The sequence below is a fragment of the Phalangium opilio genome, unplaced genomic scaffold (genome assembly GCF_054372755.1).
Source record: "Phalangium opilio isolate 3A_F unplaced genomic scaffold, DU_Popi_V2 ptg000115l_1, whole genome shotgun sequence".
NCBI lineage: Eukaryota > Metazoa > Arthropoda > Arachnida > Opiliones > Phalangiidae > Phalangium > Phalangium opilio.
The window spans coordinates 1-18,378 of record NW_028324210.1 but is presented as its reverse complement, the minus strand read 5'-3'; the positions used below and the strand labels follow the sequence as shown (position 1 = coordinate 18,378).

Sequence of the window (18,378 nt, the reverse complement as noted above, 5' to 3'; positions counted from 1 at the left end):
ATTGGAGTTGGACGTTACAATGAATATATTTGATCAATAATAACGTAGTCACAATGCGGTTGGTACCCATATACGAAATAACGTATCCTTATCTCGTAAAACCCACCATTTTTCTTGTCTGTTTACCCTCATAAAATATATGGAAAGCGCCTGGGTTTGTAATCTCGATAACTTGACGTTGATTGTCAATCTCCGTACCTACCAAAACAGCAGCCTTTTAACCTTCTTTGCTCATTACCGGTTACCCTTATTAGAAAATATCAACACCGTTAGCTGTATCTACGAAAGTTATAAATATAAATATTAAAAAATATTGAGTTAGGCTTAGATATAGCAACTGCCCAGGGGAAACTTAATTCATTTGGTAATCGAATTAATTGACGTTGCCAACGAAAACAACTCGAGTCTCCTCAAGGGGTTTTCCCGCTATCTATAGACCAAGGGGTGCCTTTAAGGGTGTAGATTAGAGGGACGAAAAGGAATTTGGACTAATTTAGTTAAGAAGAAAAACTAATTTACGCACCAACTTAAGCCGCGCCGCGTCAGGAGCGCGCCTTAATTCGGTGTTGTCCCACTGTATGGGAATTAGAAGAGGGCGCGGGGGGCTCCGATGTTTCACGCTGAGCCGAGTAAAAACAGCATTAACCTTAATAATTTAAGAGCACCAGGAGCTAGGGACGAGCAAAAACCCTTTTAACACCCGAAGACCTCGCTCCTAGGAGCACTGTATAATCCGCGAAATTGGCTTTGGATTCTGGGCGTGTCACCATCATTCAATATGTTCCCATTCTGTTTTTAGGCTTTTTTAAAACAACAAGAGTTTTTATAGGGGGATCTCTGTTTGTTATTATTGCTATGGCTATAATAATAGTGGTTTTGATGTTATTATCAAAGTTTTATGGTATTTTCTATTCATTTGATAATTTCGGTAAGATGCAATTAAAGATTGTTATCATTGAGTTTTGTATCTTTCGTCAAAGACAAATTTAAGAAGTGAGTGTCTCTTTCTGTGTCTGAGTGATTTAATAGTAGGGTATAGTTGTAGAGACCTTGGAAACTTCTTATTCGTATTTGCATACATGCATAGTGAACCTTAGACGCGGTGTTATTTGATGCTATCGTGGTCCTCGCCGATCTTAAGACAATATTTCTTACTCGAGATTAGATTCGGTGTATTATTTGATACTGGAATAATCTTAAGACTGATGGAGTAACGACTTTTTCTTGGTATCAGCAACATTGCGAATTTTGAAGGAATCGTTTTGGTTCGTTCGCCGAGTTAGGCCCACACGCATCGCCTTTTTTGGTCTTTATTAATTACTTTAATTATATTTAATGGAAAAACGAAATCCCTCGTAATTATAAACCGTTTTCGCGTGTAAGGGGAGGATTCTCTCTAGGTGGTTCCTCAAACTTATCCTTGCCTAAAAATCCTTACATCGTCACGAGAAGGTCGCTATTAATTTCTCAGTGTCTGCGGTTATACTTTGGGATTTTAAATTTATACATTTTAATATCATTTCAAATATAATCATTTATTGGCGTATCAATATAAACATTTATTCAACATTTTTCAAATTATTATTAATACGGAATTAATTTGAAGGCTCGCCGAAATTGTAACTTATATTGAATAGAAGTCGTATAAAATTGATGTTACTCGATGAATGAAACTTGTAAGTCTGCATCTGCCTTCATTTCCCAATGACTCTTATATAGTTAAGTGATATTTTCCCACTGAAGCCGAGAGGTTAGGCAATGATCTAGGGGTGGGCGAATAAGCTAAAAATATATGGGGACTAAAACCAAAATAATATTAGGGGTCTCTGATATTATCTTTGCACACCCTTACGTAAAGCTTCCAAAAAATGCTCGTCTGGGGGGACTCGACGTTTTTTTGCCGTCAAATAACATAACAGTTCTTACAAGAATATATAGGCCTAGTATGTCCTTCTGCCAAGTATTCATCTCGCTTGTATGGGGTTCGGTTCGCATTGGCGTGGGCGTTTCTTGGTTTTGTAATTAAAGCGTTCCTAATCATAATGACGTCTCTTTACGACTGTACGACCCAAGTTCCGCCAAGTATGATGTCCTGTTTGCTAACATCGCGTTCTGAAGATCTATTCATTTCCTCTCACCGCCCGCCTATGAGCCTTAACTTATTTCATCCGGAATTTAATTTGAATATTTTGGACATCAATCGAACGTCGTGAATTGGCTGCTTTGTCCTGATCGTGCGTGACTCGGTGTAAATGCTGCGTGAACCAATTTTGAAGCGAAAACATATTTATTTATTTTCTATGAATTTATCGCTACGTAATGTTCATATTTATATTCAATTTCGCATGCTTCTAGAAATATAATTTTGGAATCAAACCCACCCGAGTGTTGTGGTAATTGGAACAATGCCACGTCATCTTCTACAATTTTGACTTGTAATATTCAAACATAGCTAAAGTTAAGGCATATCTGCCTTTTTCTGATTTTTGCTTCTTAAGCTGGCGCCGTTTTGTAAGAGAGAGAAAAAAGGATCTTTGGAAGTTGTCCACACGCGAGATTGACAACATTAAACATGGTAAAAGAAATTGTTAAGCCTAATTCCTTCGAGCTGGAAGAAAGAATTCCGTATTCCGCTGTCGAGCCTGGATGGCCTGAAATTGATTAGAACGACGTAGGAATGTCCTAGCTTGCGACGTGCCTTCTTGATAAGTCTGACTTTAGGTATGAGATGGTTCGGTTCCATACTGGCCAAGTTATGCCAGTTGCGTCAAGAATGATGTTGTTGTTACGGTACACGAGTCACCGTCCGTCAGCTAGTCCTTCGTAATTAACGCTAGAGATTCTAAACAAAATCAATATTCAACCTAAGCTTGACGTAGACGGCTTTACGAGCCTTATTAACTTACTAGTGAGTGCCAAGTGGATGATGATATTTTAGGTTGATTAATGATGGGTAAAATTAATATATAACGGTACCTCGACTTTAATATCGCTTCTTTCTTCCGTCGTTATTCTTGGTAAAGTGTAGAGGTATCAATATATATTAACTTCTGATCTATTGAACTGCCCTGCTATACTTTATAGGGTATTCAGTATCAATGTAGAGGTTTATGTTTGATTTTCTATGGACTCTCTCTAATATACGCCCTATGTTTTCGTGGTATTTTTTTTCTTCTTCGTGTTCGTTTTCCATTGTTGTTTTTAGGCCGCGTGCAGCAGCAGCAGCAGCGGATAAATAGGGTCTTGAAATTGCTTTTTCGGCGCGCTATAGTTCAATTTGTTTTCTCAAAGTTCTACAGTCGTTGACGGCTAGCTAGCCGGTAGTCGCTCGCGCCTTCAATGGGGCCTCCGCCCACTCTGTACAGACTACAACCGGCAGCTCAAGCCTATACTTCTGGATCTTTCAATAGAGGCAAAAAAGGCCACGGTTTATTTTTAGCTCGGGACGATCTCTAGCTGTTTATCGAACGAACTTCGCTCCTTTTTTTCCCACCACAAATGTTGTACGTAGAACTAGAAAGATTACCGGAAACTAAGTAACAGATGAAAGACTGATAATTTGGTATAAAACAATGCTCTGATTAGTAGCGAGTTCGGTAAAAGGAAAAGAAGGTACTAACTCTGATTGATAACTTCCTTTTAATTTATTTCCAATGAAATTTTATCCAAATTTATACTAAAGGTTTTTTTAATTGACGAAAAATATTGACTTGAAATCTGTTAAAGTTAGGTTGAATTCGTATGGACATATCGATGACAGGTGCAAAAAATATCTCACGTGACTTAATCCTTCCGCCTCTGGTATAAACATAATGAATCTATTTTATTTTTTGCGAACTGGTGTAAAATCCGTTCCCGTAAATGGCAACGAACTCTCAAAATTCTCTCTCTCTAAAAAAATTCAACAAAAACATAACCCTTAAAGAAAACTAAACAACAAACCCCCTTTCATCACTAAAAATTAAAACTTATAAAACTTTCTCTTTTTACTCTCTCTCTCACACACACACACTCTCTCTCTCCCTCTCTCTTTCTATAAAAACCACGAAAATCGATTAACAAGTAATTATTTCTTTTGGTAACTGGAATTAAGAGATGCCCCCATTTTGTCGTCGCCTTAATTAAAAAATAAAATTAAAATAAATCAGCGAGCGACATTGAGCTGATCTTAATTTAGTAATGTTCTTACTAATTGAGAGTGAAATAATTATTGTAAATTTATACCGCGGGCAACAAAAAGTGTAAATTTCTCGGTACATATTCGTTATATTATGACGTTGAGATACCTACCATAAAGGCGAGGCCCTCAGCGACGCAACTTTAAGAAAAGTACGTTACTAGGTAGTGTGGGAAGTTAAAAAGTCATCGAAGGAAATGCGAAAAGCGGGTTTTAAGAGATATTATTATTGTCCTTATATGGGGATCATTCCGTTTGGTTTTTCTGGTCGCCAAACTACCTAACTCTTTTTAAGACACTAGTATTTTTTTTCTTTCTAATTTTTCTTAAACACCCGACCGGAGGTAAACGCCTTAAAGGAGTTTTTTATTTTAAATCAACGCCAGAACTAGAACTAGTTTGTCTCGTATTTTAATTATCAATTTGGTCGTGAAGGGACTTTAAATGTGACGTGTTTTAATTTCTAAAACCCCCGGTAAGGTCAAATTTTAAAATATATCGCGGAGGTAATAAATTAAACGATTTAAACGACTCGATAATGAGCCGCAACTTGAATTTTTGGTTTCCATAAGACTGTTGTGATGGCTAAGCCATACAACCGAGTTCACAGAGTTCAGTTTTGTTAGTTTTTCACATCTGAGTTCTCCTGTACCTGTTCTGTTATCTGTGGGCCTCCCGTTGTTGACTGAAACATATTTACCATGCAGGCATTGACTTAAATGCAAACAATATGGATGGTGAAAAATTACAGTTTTCAATACGCGTATCAAATTAAACGGAGAACGCCGTATCCATGTACCCATGCATCCAGTCGGCTTAATTCTCTTTCTCAACAAGTTTTGTCTACAAGGGGGAGAAAAACGTCCCGTATCGCCACTTTGTCACGTTTTTCCGATTCCACTCGAAAGTCTTTATTAGAACTGTCTGATTCTGAATGTCATTCATTTAGAATAACGGAATATAGTCTGAACCCATCGACCAATCTGGGTGGGTGGTTGAGAGGGAGATAGTTCTGACAAAGCAGCCTGGACAAAAGACACTTGTCTTTTCTCCCTCGCCTAGGCCCCAATCCCACAAAAATATCTTATCGTTTCTATTTCAACTATAGTCTATTTGTTCCCATTTAATCCCGCAAAATCCCTGGCCCACGATTACTAATCCACACTATCGCGAATCAGTCCAATGGGTTCGAATCCGATTTATGCCCATGAAAGAAAACTAGAAAAATGATCCATTTTTAGACACGTCGACAACATCCGGAACATCTCTTTCTGACTCTGACTGACTCTTCCGAACCTTAGGTTCTTAACTTCCTTTTGGGGGAACTTCTAAGAAAACATTTTTTACAAGACTGAATATATCGCCCTTGAGTTTTAGAAGAAAACAAAAAAATGTTATCACGACGTCACGTCAACTAAGTTCTTTACCTTTATCTTCCTCTTTATATTATTCTTCGGCAGCTCCCCAAATTCAATCTATCGGCGTTATCCATCTTCAACGATGGCTTCTTGAATCTTGATTTCCCCCGAGCTTCAAACCGAAGAGAACAGGCCATTTCTCAAGTACTTGAAAATAGGTTGGGGAAAGTCTCTCCTTTTAGCGCCAAAGATGCCATTGAAAGATTTCACTCGGAATTCTGTCCCGCGTGCTTCTATCCCGGGTGTTTCGTTCCAAAATACACCACCTGTTGTGATCCATATATATATACGTTTAAGATGGACAGACTGTTTCTACAATCATGAACCCTGGGGTTTGTCGACCACGAAAAAGATAATCTTGTAAATGTTACCAAAATTGAATTATATAAATGCTGCTAATACTTACTAATACAATTAGCTAGTTTCAAAGAATGGTTCCTCTTTTTTAGCCTTGCCACGTTTGATCTTCAGCTGTCTGGCCCACCCAGTTAGTGTTTGGTCCAAGATCCCTTATAAGCGCCCCGCCATTGAACGCCATTCGAAAATAATATTTTCCCCTCTCTCAGTTGGCGTTAGCAATAATAACTTTAATGAAGTACGAAAACGTTTTCGCCCATCGGAGATTCTTATCTGAGATGTTTTTAGCGATGAAATACTTTCCATTGACCGTTCCCCCACTAAAGTCGGGATGTTCTCTTTAGGAAAGGTTCACGAACTTCTTAGCCACTGGTATTTTCGGGGGTATCTTCCCCGCGTTCCAAAAATAAAAACTTGACACCCTGTATCAATAATCACCCCCTAGTCTGTCGGGGGGAGGGGAGGGGTTTTTGTGGTTTTCAACTTTTAGTGGATTCCCGCGGATCCTGGTTTGGACATTCTTGTTTACCGAACATGGGGTGTCTGTGGTGGTATAGCGGGCTTTATTGACAGTTAAAATGCACCCTCAGCTTCCTTTCCCCGCTCTCTCCGGATTTCTCGCGCCTTTTTCTTCCCGCTCTTTCTCCCCGTCCCCTTTTGGGTTGGTTATTTACAATAATCATTCTCCCTAAATGGAGTCTGGAATTGAGTATCGGATCGGGACGGGATTCACTAGGACTTTGGTTTGGTTCGGTTCGTTTCATCCCGCCAATTCCGGGTTGAGATTCGAGTGGCTTAACCAATAAAACGCGGGGGACACCCCAGCCTCATTTTTCCTTCCTTATTATTGACAGTTATTTGGGTTTATTCCTGGAGAAGAAGAAGATATCCAATCCACCAAATTCCATTTGGGAATTGGGTAAGATCGCGATGTACCCCTTGGAGACTAGTCAGTCAATTCCCTCCCTCGGGTCTGCTTGGGTTTTAAAATTCGGGGATACGCGTCTTCTTCCAACTGTCTATTTTACGACCGAGACGTACACCCAAACGTCAGTCGCTTCATACAGTTAGTTGTCCCGTTGAGTTGGAAAAACTTGTTTTTTACCATGTACCTATACATTCATCAAACCTTGAACCAATCTTTATCGCGTTGGGCTTGTGTTTTTATATTTGGTACAATCCTAGAAGTCGCTTTACGAGATTTAAAATTCTTGCTTAAAATTCAAAATTGCGTCAAATGTTATTTGCAGAATATTGGTGGGAGCCCCACGAGCTCAAACGTCCCAACGAGAAACAAATAGATCAGGGGCTGTTTATAAATGTCCACTAACTACGATAAGAAAAGATTGTGTCCAGTTGGACATCGAAACAGAGGGAAACTTGGGTAAATAAAATTAGGTGAAGGCCGCGGAAACCTTTGACGCTGACGTTCATTTCTTTTTTATACGTATATAATAACTAGCTCCTCAATCGAACGTCATAAAAGATGACCAATGGCTCGGTGTCTCGCTTAAAAGTCAAGGACCAGACAAAAGAGTCGTGGTCAGTTATTAATAAAAGAACGATTTCTAATGGTTTCCTTGGTTGATTAGTGTTTAACGATATCACTTTTGGTGGGATGATGTCATAGACGTGCGCGCATAGGTTTATAGAGAAAGGACCCGATTACCAATGGGGGCGAGGTAAATGCTTCGCTCTTACGCCGAACTTGGATTTCGAACGAGTATGGGATCCTTGTTTGAACCGTCCAGTTAGTAAAGCTCACGAAGAATACGGTTACTGTCAAGCCGGAACCAGCGTCGATATATCCGATGTAAATAAACAAACGGTTATCGACCCATTAAAGATCGATTTAAAAGAACGATATGTTTAATCCAGGAAAATGATATCGTTATTGGCGCGCCTGGTCCGTACACGTGGAAGGGTTCCGTTTTTACCAACAAAATCTCGTTCGGTTTCCGAGACGACAGGACGTGGTACATGGGGCCCGTTATTGAAGGACAGTCACCCGTTGATAAATACAGCTACTTGGGAATGTCGGTGACAACTGGAAAGTTTTTTAGCGATACCAATATGACGTTTGTCACCGGCGCTCCGAGATCTAATGGTACCGGTCAGGTCATCTTCTATTCGAAGAGAGGACAGAAAGAGGCGACCTTTGTCACCAGACTTATCCTAAATGGATTCCAATTCGCCTCGTCCTTCGGTTATACCGTTGAAACGATTGATCTTAATAGCGACGGGTAATTAAAACTTTATAAAACGATTAGTTAATTACGGATGTCGTAATTACTCGGTAATTATAGCTTCCCCGATTTGGTTGTTGGCGCGCCATTTTACTTCGATCGAGATCAAGGTGGAGCCGCCTATATTTACATGAATTCCGAAAGGGGAATCTCAAATACGACTGACCCGATAGTTTTAACCGGAAAAAAAGAAAGCCGGTTCAGTTTTTCGCTGGCTAACTTGGGTGACTTGAACAAAGATGGTTATCCCGGTAAGACAAAGTAAAGCCAGGGTTTGAATCGTATCGACGAGTGTTGATCGTTGTTGATTATCCGTAAAGATTTGGCCATTGGAGCTCCTTACGAAGGCAGTGGAGCCGTTTATATCTACCTCGGTTCCCAGGATGGTATTATTAAAGAACCGTCCCAAGTTTTGAGAGTTAGCGAACTGGGAAAGATTGAATCATTAGCTAGAAGGAAATTAACCACCTTTGGTTATTCCCTCTCTGGAGGAGTTGATATGGATAATAATGGTTATCCCGATCTCTTAATCGGAGCTTACGAAAGTGACTCCGTTATTCTATTCAGGTAATTAAACCCTCGAGTCGCTAATTGTCACGGAACCTCGTTGTTAATTGTTTCGCGTACCACAGAGCGCGACCCGTCATAGATATTCATACGAATGTCACGGGCAGACTAACGAACATAGATCCAAACGGCGTCGGATGCGAGGAAGATCCAGATGCGAAATTCGTTTGGTTAGTTATTCGTCTCTTAATTACTTCGATAGTTAACTAATTTCAAGTACGCGTTGTAGCTTTCCTATCAAGTACTGTTTCTTGTTCAACACTACGGTACAAAGCGTTTCCACTCAGATTCGACTTAAATACATGATCGAAGCCGAAACATTCACTGGCAAAAAATACTACAGAGTTAAATTTAGATCTTCTCTTGGTTCGGACCGTCCCAACGTGGTCGAAGGCGAGAAAATCGTAACTTATAGACAGTTATTCAATACGCATTGCAACGATGAACTAGTTTATCTCAAGGTAAACAATAACAAACAAGGTGTTCAATTAGCCTTATTCCTGATCTGCGCCATCTACCCATAGCGGTGACTTTGAGAACTACTGTAAGCGGCAAGCCAATCAGATGTCGCTAAAATCTGGTGACGTCATTTTTGGTAAGACCCGAGAGTGCCAGTCAGTGACGTCACCAGATTTTAGCGACATCTGATTGGCTTGCCGCTTACAGTAGTTCTCAAAGTCGCCGCTATGGGTAGGTGGCGCTGATCAGGAATAAGGCTAATTCAAATTGAAGCTGGGTTTTCACATCGTTTATCGTCGTTTAACGTTTCAGGACAAATCCGATATTCAAAACTCGATCAAGTTTAAACTAACCTACTCTATAGTTCGAAAAGATCCCGAACCACCTCGGGAAGGTGAGAGACTCCCCGATTTGCACCCGATCCTTAATCAGCAAGAAGCGGCCAGAATCTTCGAAGCCAAGTTTCACAAAGAATGCGGTGATAATGACGAATGCGAAAGTGAACTAGTTGTCGAAGCCGAACTGAACTTGCCGAAAGAGGACAGGGAAAATCAAGTCTTATATCTCGGTGAAGAGTCCCTGAATATGTCCCTTAAAATTAGAAATGACGGGGAACCAGCTTACGACGCCGCTCTCTATATTACGCATCCTTATACCATTAGTTACATTGGAAGAAAAGTTGTGGTGAGTTATCATTTGACCTCAGTTGTTTTAATTTTGACCTACAGGGTGGCTCTTCATTAATAACGGGGTTTTTTTCTGGGTTTTCTTAATGCTTCCCAGGCCTGCTCAATATGGCAATTTTGCTGTGGGCAATTCACCCCTGTATTAGTTAAATTTTATGATCGCTTAATTAGTTAGACGATGGATCAACCTTTCATATTTAAACGCGCGTTCAAACTTAACGCGAAAGGTTGATCCATGATAAGTAGATGCTTAATATCTTTTGCTTCGTCGTAATTTAATTTAATTTAATGAATAATTAAATTAAATGTTATAGCAAAAGACGCACAGTGTCGAATGTTCACCCTTGAATGGGACGATACTTAAATGCGATTTGGGGAATCCTTTAATGAAAGGAGAGGTATGAATTAAGTTTAATTTTAATCGATGGTATTTAAGTATTTAAATAATTAACTTTCGACAAATCGGATGGCAGATGGAAATTCAAATCAGGTTTAATCCGAAAGGGGTTTCGGATGACGAAACTACGTTGAAATTTGATGTTAAAATTAATACGTATGTTTGAACGAATTAACTTTTAATTAGCTAAGCTTATTCCTGATCAGCGCCACCTACCCATAGCGGCGACTTTGAGAACTACTGTAAGCGGCAAGCCAATCAGATGTCGCTAAAATCTGGTGACATCACTGACTGGCACTCTCGGGTCTTACGAAAAATGACGTCACCAGATTTTAGCGACATCTGATTGGCTTGCCGCTTACAGTAGTTCTCAAAGTCACCGCTATGGGTAGATGGCGCTGATCAGGAATAAGCTACGCTAATTGAGGCGAAATTAAATTAAGTTCATTTCAGAACGAGTAACAATCAAGCAGCCAAAACCGAGCAACTTTTAGTCGCTGATATTGTTCGAATGGCCGAACTCCAATTGAGAGGGTAAGATTAATCACGTAATTAATTAGTTTCGTTATTCGTTTTAATTCTGTTGGTTTTTAAAGAGGGTCTGAGCCGGAACAAGTATTTTACGGTGGTAAGGTTGTCGGGGAGAGTGCCATGGTTTACGAAGACGAAGTTGGAAGTCCTATTGTACATACTTACGAATTGACCAACCACGGACCCTGGAAAGCGCGAACCGTCGACGTGGTCGTTTCGTGGCCCTACGAAGTTGAAAATATGCAAGAACACGGAAAATGGCTGCTCTATTTAATAGAGGAACCTCAAGTAATTAACATTAACGCTTGAAACTAAAATTCTGTCGTAATTAATTTAATTAAATTTAATTTAATTTAATTTAATTTAATTTGAAAAATACGTTTTAGGTTCGCGGAAATGGTTATTGCGAAATGGGTCCCGATCAAGTTAATCCATTGAAACTTCGGGTAAGACGACCGACACTTAAATAAGATTTTAATTCTAATTATTTTAATTACTTAATTAATTAACATAGGAGTGGATTTTATTAATTAATTAATTTATTAATTAATTTGGGTTTTTAACTTCGCTTCCACTGTAGTAGAAGCTTTGCGGAGTTACTTTATAGAGTTTGGTTTTATAGTGGCGGCGCAATTAACTCTATTAACCGAATTTATTTTCAAATTTGTTTTCTCTTGGATTTTTTCCAAATTTGCCTTCAGGAAAACTTAGACCTGAAGCTGCAACCCATTGTAAGTTTATCCCTAGGTTTAAATTAACCACCTTTGACCCGTTATGGCATTTTGCGGCATGATTTGCATGATGTTTTATAGAATGATGCCACGCATGTTTTAAAACAAAACTTTTTAAATTCGCACGAAGAATTGTTTTTTAAGTTAATTTAAATTAAATTAGGGTTTGTTTGTTAAATTAAATGATTACGAACGTGGTTTTGAAAAAAATAGAAAAAACCGGAAGATGACGGATCTGGGGGTGGTGTCAGCAATCGGGACTTAATGGGTGACGAACCCGTCTCTGGTGAAAGAATCCATGTCCGTAAACGAAGAGAAGTCGTTATAATTCCGGAAGAATTAAAAATGGATGGAAAAACGTACAAAATTGTGACGATGGATTGCGAACGCGGTAGTGCCAAATGTTTCAAATTTAGATGTAAAATATTCAACTTAGCTAAAGCCGAAACGATAGTCATCAAAATTAGAGCTAGATTATGGAACAGTACTTTCGTCGAGGTAGAGTTTAATTCTTCATAAGATTTAATTGACATTAGAGAGATCGTAATTGTAATTGTAATTATGTTAATTTATTTTGTTCTTTTTGGGTGCGGTAGGATTACCCTTCCGTTAATTGGGTTAGCATTTTATCTCGAGCTCGTATCGAGCTTGATCCAATTCTAGATATAAAACAAAGTGAAACTAATGACGTAGCTCAGGTAAATTATAATCCCCAATAGATAATTCCATTAATTCCAGCGGAGAAGCAAACACCACACGGGCGGTTGGGGGGAGGTCACCTTCTTGGGTTATTTTCCTGGCACCAAGAATCACTGCACCGGTAGAGGCAGCTTCCCGCCACGTGTAGTTACCTCGGGCTCCGTCTGACGTTGCTTTTCAGCACCACGCAAAAAAATAACCCAAGATGGCGACCTTCCTCTTTCCCGAGTCCCGACTGAGTGTTGCTTTCCTCGCAAGTACTTAATGGAATGGTTTATTCATTCCAAGAAGTAGAATAACCACTTCTTACGCTTATTAAAACAGGCTGAAACGAAAGCGTACCCATTTTTAACTTTATACCAATCCGCCGATGGAGTTCCAATATGGATCTACATTCTCGCCTCCTGCGGTGGTCTATTACTTTTAATTCTTCTCATTCTTTGTTTATGGAGGGTAAGTAAACTTCGTAATTAAGGTAATTAATGATTAATCGTTATTAACTATCGTTTGTAATTAAAAATTAGTTGGGTTTCTTCAAGAGGAAAAAACCAGGCTACATGGTAGCCCCAACTCACGATAAAGAAAAGGAAGCTAACAATCTATAATATTCTCTTTCCCGAGCTTATTATTACGTCACGCTTCTTATTCTTACGTGGTTTTTTTTGTTTTTTTTTTTAAGTTTTAAAAGTTTGAAAACTGTAAAAAAAAAAATATGAAAAACAGTCACAAAGTGCCTAAAAAAAATACAACAGAAACTAAAACTAAAACTAAAACTAAACGCGTCGGGTCCGGTCCCTACCTCAGATGATATTAATTAAGTTTCAATTGAACTTATTCTTCTTAGAGGTGGACGAAAAACTTATATAACGTAACGGTAGGTTTAATGAAACTGGAACTAATTAATTTAAGGAACGCGCGTACGACGACGACGATTTTGGTTCCTTAACATATTTTTATTTTAATTTCTAATTAAAATTAATTGACATCATCTTATCGGGGAATTACTAATGTGATAAACATTTAAAGTGTGAAACGCCCGTCGCAGAGATACAAGGATTGTCGAAAGAATGGTGTGGTTGTAAGTAAAGTAGGTAACGTTACGTAACTACCAGGTTTTTATTTCAAACGCTCTCTAACACGTGACTACACGTTAGCAACGAAGATAATCTCGGATTTAATTTAAAATTATCAACCAATCATACGCGTTAAGGCCAGTAATTCGCTGAATAGATAAGTTTAATTAATTATACGCTCTTTAAACACTAATGAAGAGTAACCTTTTAATACATATACCTGAGGAAAGATAGAACTTGTTCTATTCTATCTAGATCTGATTTTTCATTTACATTTAGTTTCCGAACTTAATTAATTAATTAATTAATTTAGGTTCACTTAATGAATTTTATTTACATTTATCTTAGCAGGAACTAAGACACCGCATTTATATTTCAGTTGAACCAACAAAATGGTGCTGTAGGCCAACAATTTTTATACAAAACGCACTTTTTAAGCCTTTGCCATAACCTAATCGTGTATTTCAAATTTAGGCATTTATTAGTGCAATGCAATTTAATAATTTGATCGAATTTCCAAAAAAAATCAAATCTCGTATATTTTCAATGCATTTAAAAAAAACTACGCGAGCGGCCATATTTTATAGAACCCTGGTTGAAGATTTGAAAACTAACAATGTTTAGTTGAACCCCTTTTGGTAGCTAATTAATTATTATTACTAAATTTATGACTGAATTTTAACGATTTTTTTTTAACTTAATTTGAGGTTCGGAAAAATCGTTAAGTTTCCAGTTAAGTCATTTGCGCGAAACAAATGAATTGTAAAAAAGGTCGAAAAACGTGAAATTATTCATGGGCTATTATATATATAACATCGTAAATTAGGGCAGTGTAAGCAAGCTTGTAATATAAAAAGAAATTACTGTTAATAATATTGAGATATAAGTAAGTAGTCCAAGAAAATGTTTTGTTTAATAAAAAAAAAAAATAAAAAAAAATAAATACCAACAAAGAACTTTTTCGTTGTTGTTACAAAGAAAATGTATTTATAAAAATAATTAATACACGAACTTTATTTTTAAATTTTACCTATTTATTTCGAGGTTATAAATTTTTCAGGCTAAAATAAATCCTCATCTATCTTGTAGGTAGAATATTCGTTAAAATGACTAAATAAATTGAACAAATTTACCCTAAAATTAAATAGACTAGGCTACGATATCCGTTTTCATTTATTTCCCGTGACTTTAATAGTGACAAATCGTGGTAATCTTGACTTTTAATCAATTGTTTTTCTTGGGCCTTATATATTTAAATTGTTGTTGTTTTAAAAGATATTATATATATGTAGAAAATGCTATTTTTATTAACGTTTTCCAGATTCAAAAACGAAAATTTATTTCGCTTTCAAAATGATTTTAGTTTTAAAATTTAGCGCCATTCAAAATGTTTTAACAACGGAATTTACAATATTGAGTTTTGTAAAGAGCCAAAAAAAAATTGGATGTATTTATAAAAAAAAATATATATAATTTCCTCTCCAAGATTATCACTGCCAATGATTTAATGAATTAAAGAAAAACAAAATATTTGATTTGTTTTTAAAATTTCAAGCAACGTGGCCCAAATACAGGTTTTGCCGCCATTTTTTTCCAAGCAACGTGGCCCAAATACAGGTTTTGCCGCCATTTTTTTCCAAGCAACGTGGCCCAATTTACATAGATGGGCACTATCATATCATTTGATAGTTTTACCACTTGATACGATAGAAAACTAAATCTGCCCCTATCAAAGTATCAATTTTGATAGTTATTTTCGAGAAAAATTTGAATTATAATGATCGATTGAGTTTGATAGCTTAGAAAGTGCACTCGAAGTTGATATGATTCATTGATTCGTTGAAATCTTCTAGAGAAAAATATCGATTCGCAACGTGATCTGGCTACTAACCCCATCTTTTAGAAATCATAAAAAATGATAGGCATTATTCCTTGAGAAATAAATTGATTCTTTGAGTGAGTTTATTTGGCGACATCTGTTTTCTGATTTCATTTTAAAAAATTATGTGCTAATCTTTGATAGGCAATTTTGATAGTTATGAAAATTTCTGGAAAGATAAGTCGTTTTTTGAATGATATCGAAGTTTTTAATATATTTGAACGTTAGCAAGTGTAGGTTTATTCTATAAGAAGATTCTGTACTTGGTGGTCGTTATAACCCTCTCAAACAAATAAATAAAAATAAAATAAACGATGGTTCAACAGTTCAAACTGTGAAGACGGAGCTTCTTGTATATAGAAGCTCCGTGCTGTCACTGATGTGAACGACTACTCGAGGAGGAAGAACGATTCCACGAAATCATCCAAACGTAGAATTAGATAAATTAAAGTGTAGATTTTCTGATTTTTATTACCCACAGTTTTAATTGCAATTTTTGCCTTTAATTATTATTAGTTAACCGTTTATAGTAGATGGTTTAGATTAAATCAAGGGCAAATAATTTGAAAAAGTTTGGATAGTAGCTTTTGAACTATAGACAGTTAAAAGTCAAACTTGAGAAATGAGATTATGGAAATTATATGAATATATGAAAATATTAGAAATTCTACAAAATCAGGAAATATCAGGAATCGATTAAACAGAGTAAAAGTAGGTAGAGCCCAAATCAGTTTGATCGAAAACAATCAAATTTAAAGTCCGGAAATTAAATAATCGATTAATTTAGTCGTTCCTAAAGATTTCAATTTGATTTGATAGGCAAAAAATCTATCTAACAATGAGAGCCAATCTAACATATTGAAGGAAGATTTGATAGTTTCACCATCTATGATTTGTTGAGAGGGAAAAAATCCATCTAACAAATAATGCCCGTCTAAAATATAGCTAGAAGAATTGATAGTTTCGCCAAATATGATAGTTTGAGAGGAAAAATATCTATCTAACCAGCAGTGTCAGTCTAAAATATAGTCAGAAGAGTTGATAGTTTCGCTATCTATGATAGTTTGAGAGGAAAAATATCTATCTAACCAGCAATGTCAGTCTAAAATATAGTCAGAAGAGTTGATAGTTCCGCCATCTATGATAGTTTGAGAGGAAAAAAATCTATCTAAGAAGGAGTTCCACTCTAAAATATAGCCAGAAGAATTGATAGTTTCGCCATCTATGATAGTTTGATAGGAAAACAATCTATCTAAGGAGGAGTGCCCAACTCTGGGCCCAAATACAGGTTTTGCCGCCATTTTTTTCTGGATCAACAATGGTGTCTCCCCATTGGCTGCTAACAATCTGCCACCATGGAGTAATAAAATTGAAGGCGTAATGTCGAATCAGTGCGCTTTCAATCAATGGTGAGTTTATTTATTTATTTATTTATTTATTGAATGAAATGATTGCCCACAAAGTCATCAAAATGACGTGTAAATGGGCATCGTACGTAGTTACAAATTGTCAAGAGAAAAGAAAAAACTAAATGGTGAGTTGTCACTCCAATGTAAGTGTTATCACTCCATTACAATTACAGCGTCAAGTTTAAAGTCGGGTAAAGCGCGCGTACTGTGTAGCGTCATTTAAGTTAACTTTAATTAAAGATAATATACTTTAAAATAAACATCAAATATGGATATTGAAGTCGCGCAAAGACAATTTGTATGCGTTGAGTATCCCGCGGTTGTCAAAAATGTCGATAAAATGTTGGCAACTTTAGGTGGAGAAAAAGGCATCAGTGAAGTAAGTACATGGACCTCGAAGAACCGAGTTAGTTTTGCATGCCAGGAATGTTGTTTACGCGTAATTTTAGGTACACAATGATCCAACTAAGAGATTAGAACTTAAATTTCGGCCTGATGACCCTTATTGCAAAATTGTCCATGGGGAATATGGGGACACGACGAATTTACTGTTAAAAGTGGTTGTACGTAGACGTAAAATTAAACCCGAGACACCCGTGTCCGCGGAGACTGATCCGGGGAAAATAGTCAAAGTGGAAATAGTTGGAAACATCCATAAAACCTGCAGATTCAAATGTACTTAATTTATTTAGTTAGGCTGGGAAACGTGTCTTATATTAAATTCCATTGTGTACATTGTTAAGCTTTATGCGACTACCAATATCTTCCAATTGAACGAAAAGAAGAAGGGTACCGAAACCTTTTACCATCTTTAGTTCCAAAAGGATTAGTAACCTCATCTTGGCTTGATGAGGAATGTCCCTTAATGATTGTCCCCCCAATATTTACACGAATAGTAAACCCTTCAAACTATCATTTCCCGAAGAACGTAACTGGTCAAAATGACCCTGAAGAAGCTAGTATTATTGGAAGAGGTATAACCACCGTTAAATTGAATAATATTCGACAAATATCTGTACAATTCGCGGTACCTTTTTCTTTAAGCTCGTTCTAGACGATCTGGTTACGGTATATTTATAAATGCCGAGGACCCAGCTCCTCTCAAACCAGCCGGCACACAGGGACAAATATTAAAATCTATCTCCCCGAGAGAAGAATTACTTACAAAAATAGAGGAATGTTTCTCCCAAAGACCTATTTGGTCATCAAACGCTTTGGCTATTGTTTGTAAAAGCCAAAAACAACAAATAATGAAACAAGTCTTGCCCGCATTTGGTTATTATTTTCTTACCGGACCATGGAGAGGTTTATGGGTTAAATTTGGCTATGATCCCAGAACGAACCCGGAATCAAAAATATACCAGTTGCTAGATATAAGAATAAGAGGTGAAAAAAACGTAGTTACGTTAATTTAGTTTCAATTAAAAATAATTAATTAAATTAAATTACATTAATTAGTTCCCCCGGGTATAAAATTATCATTTTTGGACCTAAAACGTCAAAACCAAATGAAACTGACCAACAAAATGTTGCATACTAAACCCGTTGTTAGAATTATCGAAACTCAAAAACTACAAAGTAATCAACAAGAAGAACAACAATCTGATGAGGAATATTCAAAACCGGATATTGTTAGTTCGTTAATTTAACTTAATTAGCCTTATTCCTGATCAGCGCCATCTACCCATAGCGGCGACTTTGAGAACTACTGTAATCGGCAAGCCCAACAGATGTCGCTAAAATTCTGGT

The 18,378-nt window shown here is 37.1% G+C and overlaps 2 protein-coding genes across 3 annotated transcripts in view; both read left to right on the top strand.

Moving 5' to 3' along the window:
• Nucleotides 1–14,876, top strand: part of mew (multiple edematous wings) — a 37,791-nt gene extending 22,915 nt beyond the window's left edge. The window contains exons 2-20 of one of the 2 annotated variants that reach the window (XM_089853465.1): nucleotides 7,203–7,336; nucleotides 7,415–7,494; nucleotides 7,583–7,765; nucleotides 7,831–8,195; nucleotides 8,259–8,449; nucleotides 8,519–8,765; nucleotides 8,831–8,935; nucleotides 8,995–9,226; nucleotides 9,537–9,908; nucleotides 10,225–10,308; nucleotides 10,384–10,463; nucleotides 10,761–10,841; nucleotides 10,904–11,126; nucleotides 11,225–11,284; nucleotides 11,540–11,569; nucleotides 11,783–12,067; nucleotides 12,166–12,267; nucleotides 12,593–12,721; nucleotides 12,793–14,876. In XM_089853465.1, the coding sequence (XP_089709591.1) occupies nucleotides 7,203–7,336; nucleotides 7,415–7,494; nucleotides 7,583–7,765; nucleotides 7,831–8,195; nucleotides 8,259–8,449; nucleotides 8,519–8,765; nucleotides 8,831–8,935; nucleotides 8,995–9,226; nucleotides 9,537–9,908; nucleotides 10,225–10,308; nucleotides 10,384–10,463; nucleotides 10,761–10,841; nucleotides 10,904–11,126; nucleotides 11,225–11,284; nucleotides 11,540–11,569; nucleotides 11,783–12,067; nucleotides 12,166–12,267; nucleotides 12,593–12,721; nucleotides 12,793–12,873 (3,064 nt within the window). In that variant the 3' untranslated portion in view covers nucleotides 12,874–14,876. The remainder of the gene's footprint in view (nucleotides 1–7,202; nucleotides 7,337–7,414; nucleotides 7,495–7,582; nucleotides 7,766–7,830; nucleotides 8,196–8,258; nucleotides 8,450–8,518; nucleotides 8,766–8,830; nucleotides 8,936–8,994; nucleotides 9,227–9,536; nucleotides 9,909–10,224; nucleotides 10,309–10,383; nucleotides 10,464–10,760; nucleotides 10,842–10,903; nucleotides 11,127–11,224; nucleotides 11,285–11,539; nucleotides 11,570–11,782; nucleotides 12,068–12,165; nucleotides 12,268–12,592; nucleotides 12,722–12,792) is intronic. The other variant, XM_089853466.1, reaches the window with a different exon arrangement.
• A 1,732-nt stretch (nucleotides 14,877–16,608) lies between these two features.
• Nucleotides 16,609–18,293, top strand: l(2)37Cd (general transcription factor IIIC subunit l(2)37Cd). The gene is made up of 6 exons (XM_089853467.1): nucleotides 16,609–16,629; nucleotides 16,803–17,008; nucleotides 17,079–17,304; nucleotides 17,373–17,603; nucleotides 17,674–18,015; nucleotides 18,088–18,293. The coding sequence occupies exons 2-6, from the start codon at nucleotides 16,898–16,900 to the stop codon at nucleotides 18,276–18,278; spliced, it is 1,101 nt and encodes a 366-aa protein (XP_089709593.1). The 5' UTR covers nucleotides 16,609–16,629; nucleotides 16,803–16,897; the 3' UTR covers nucleotides 18,279–18,293.
• The last annotated feature ends 85 nt before the right edge of the window (nucleotides 18,294–18,378 follow it).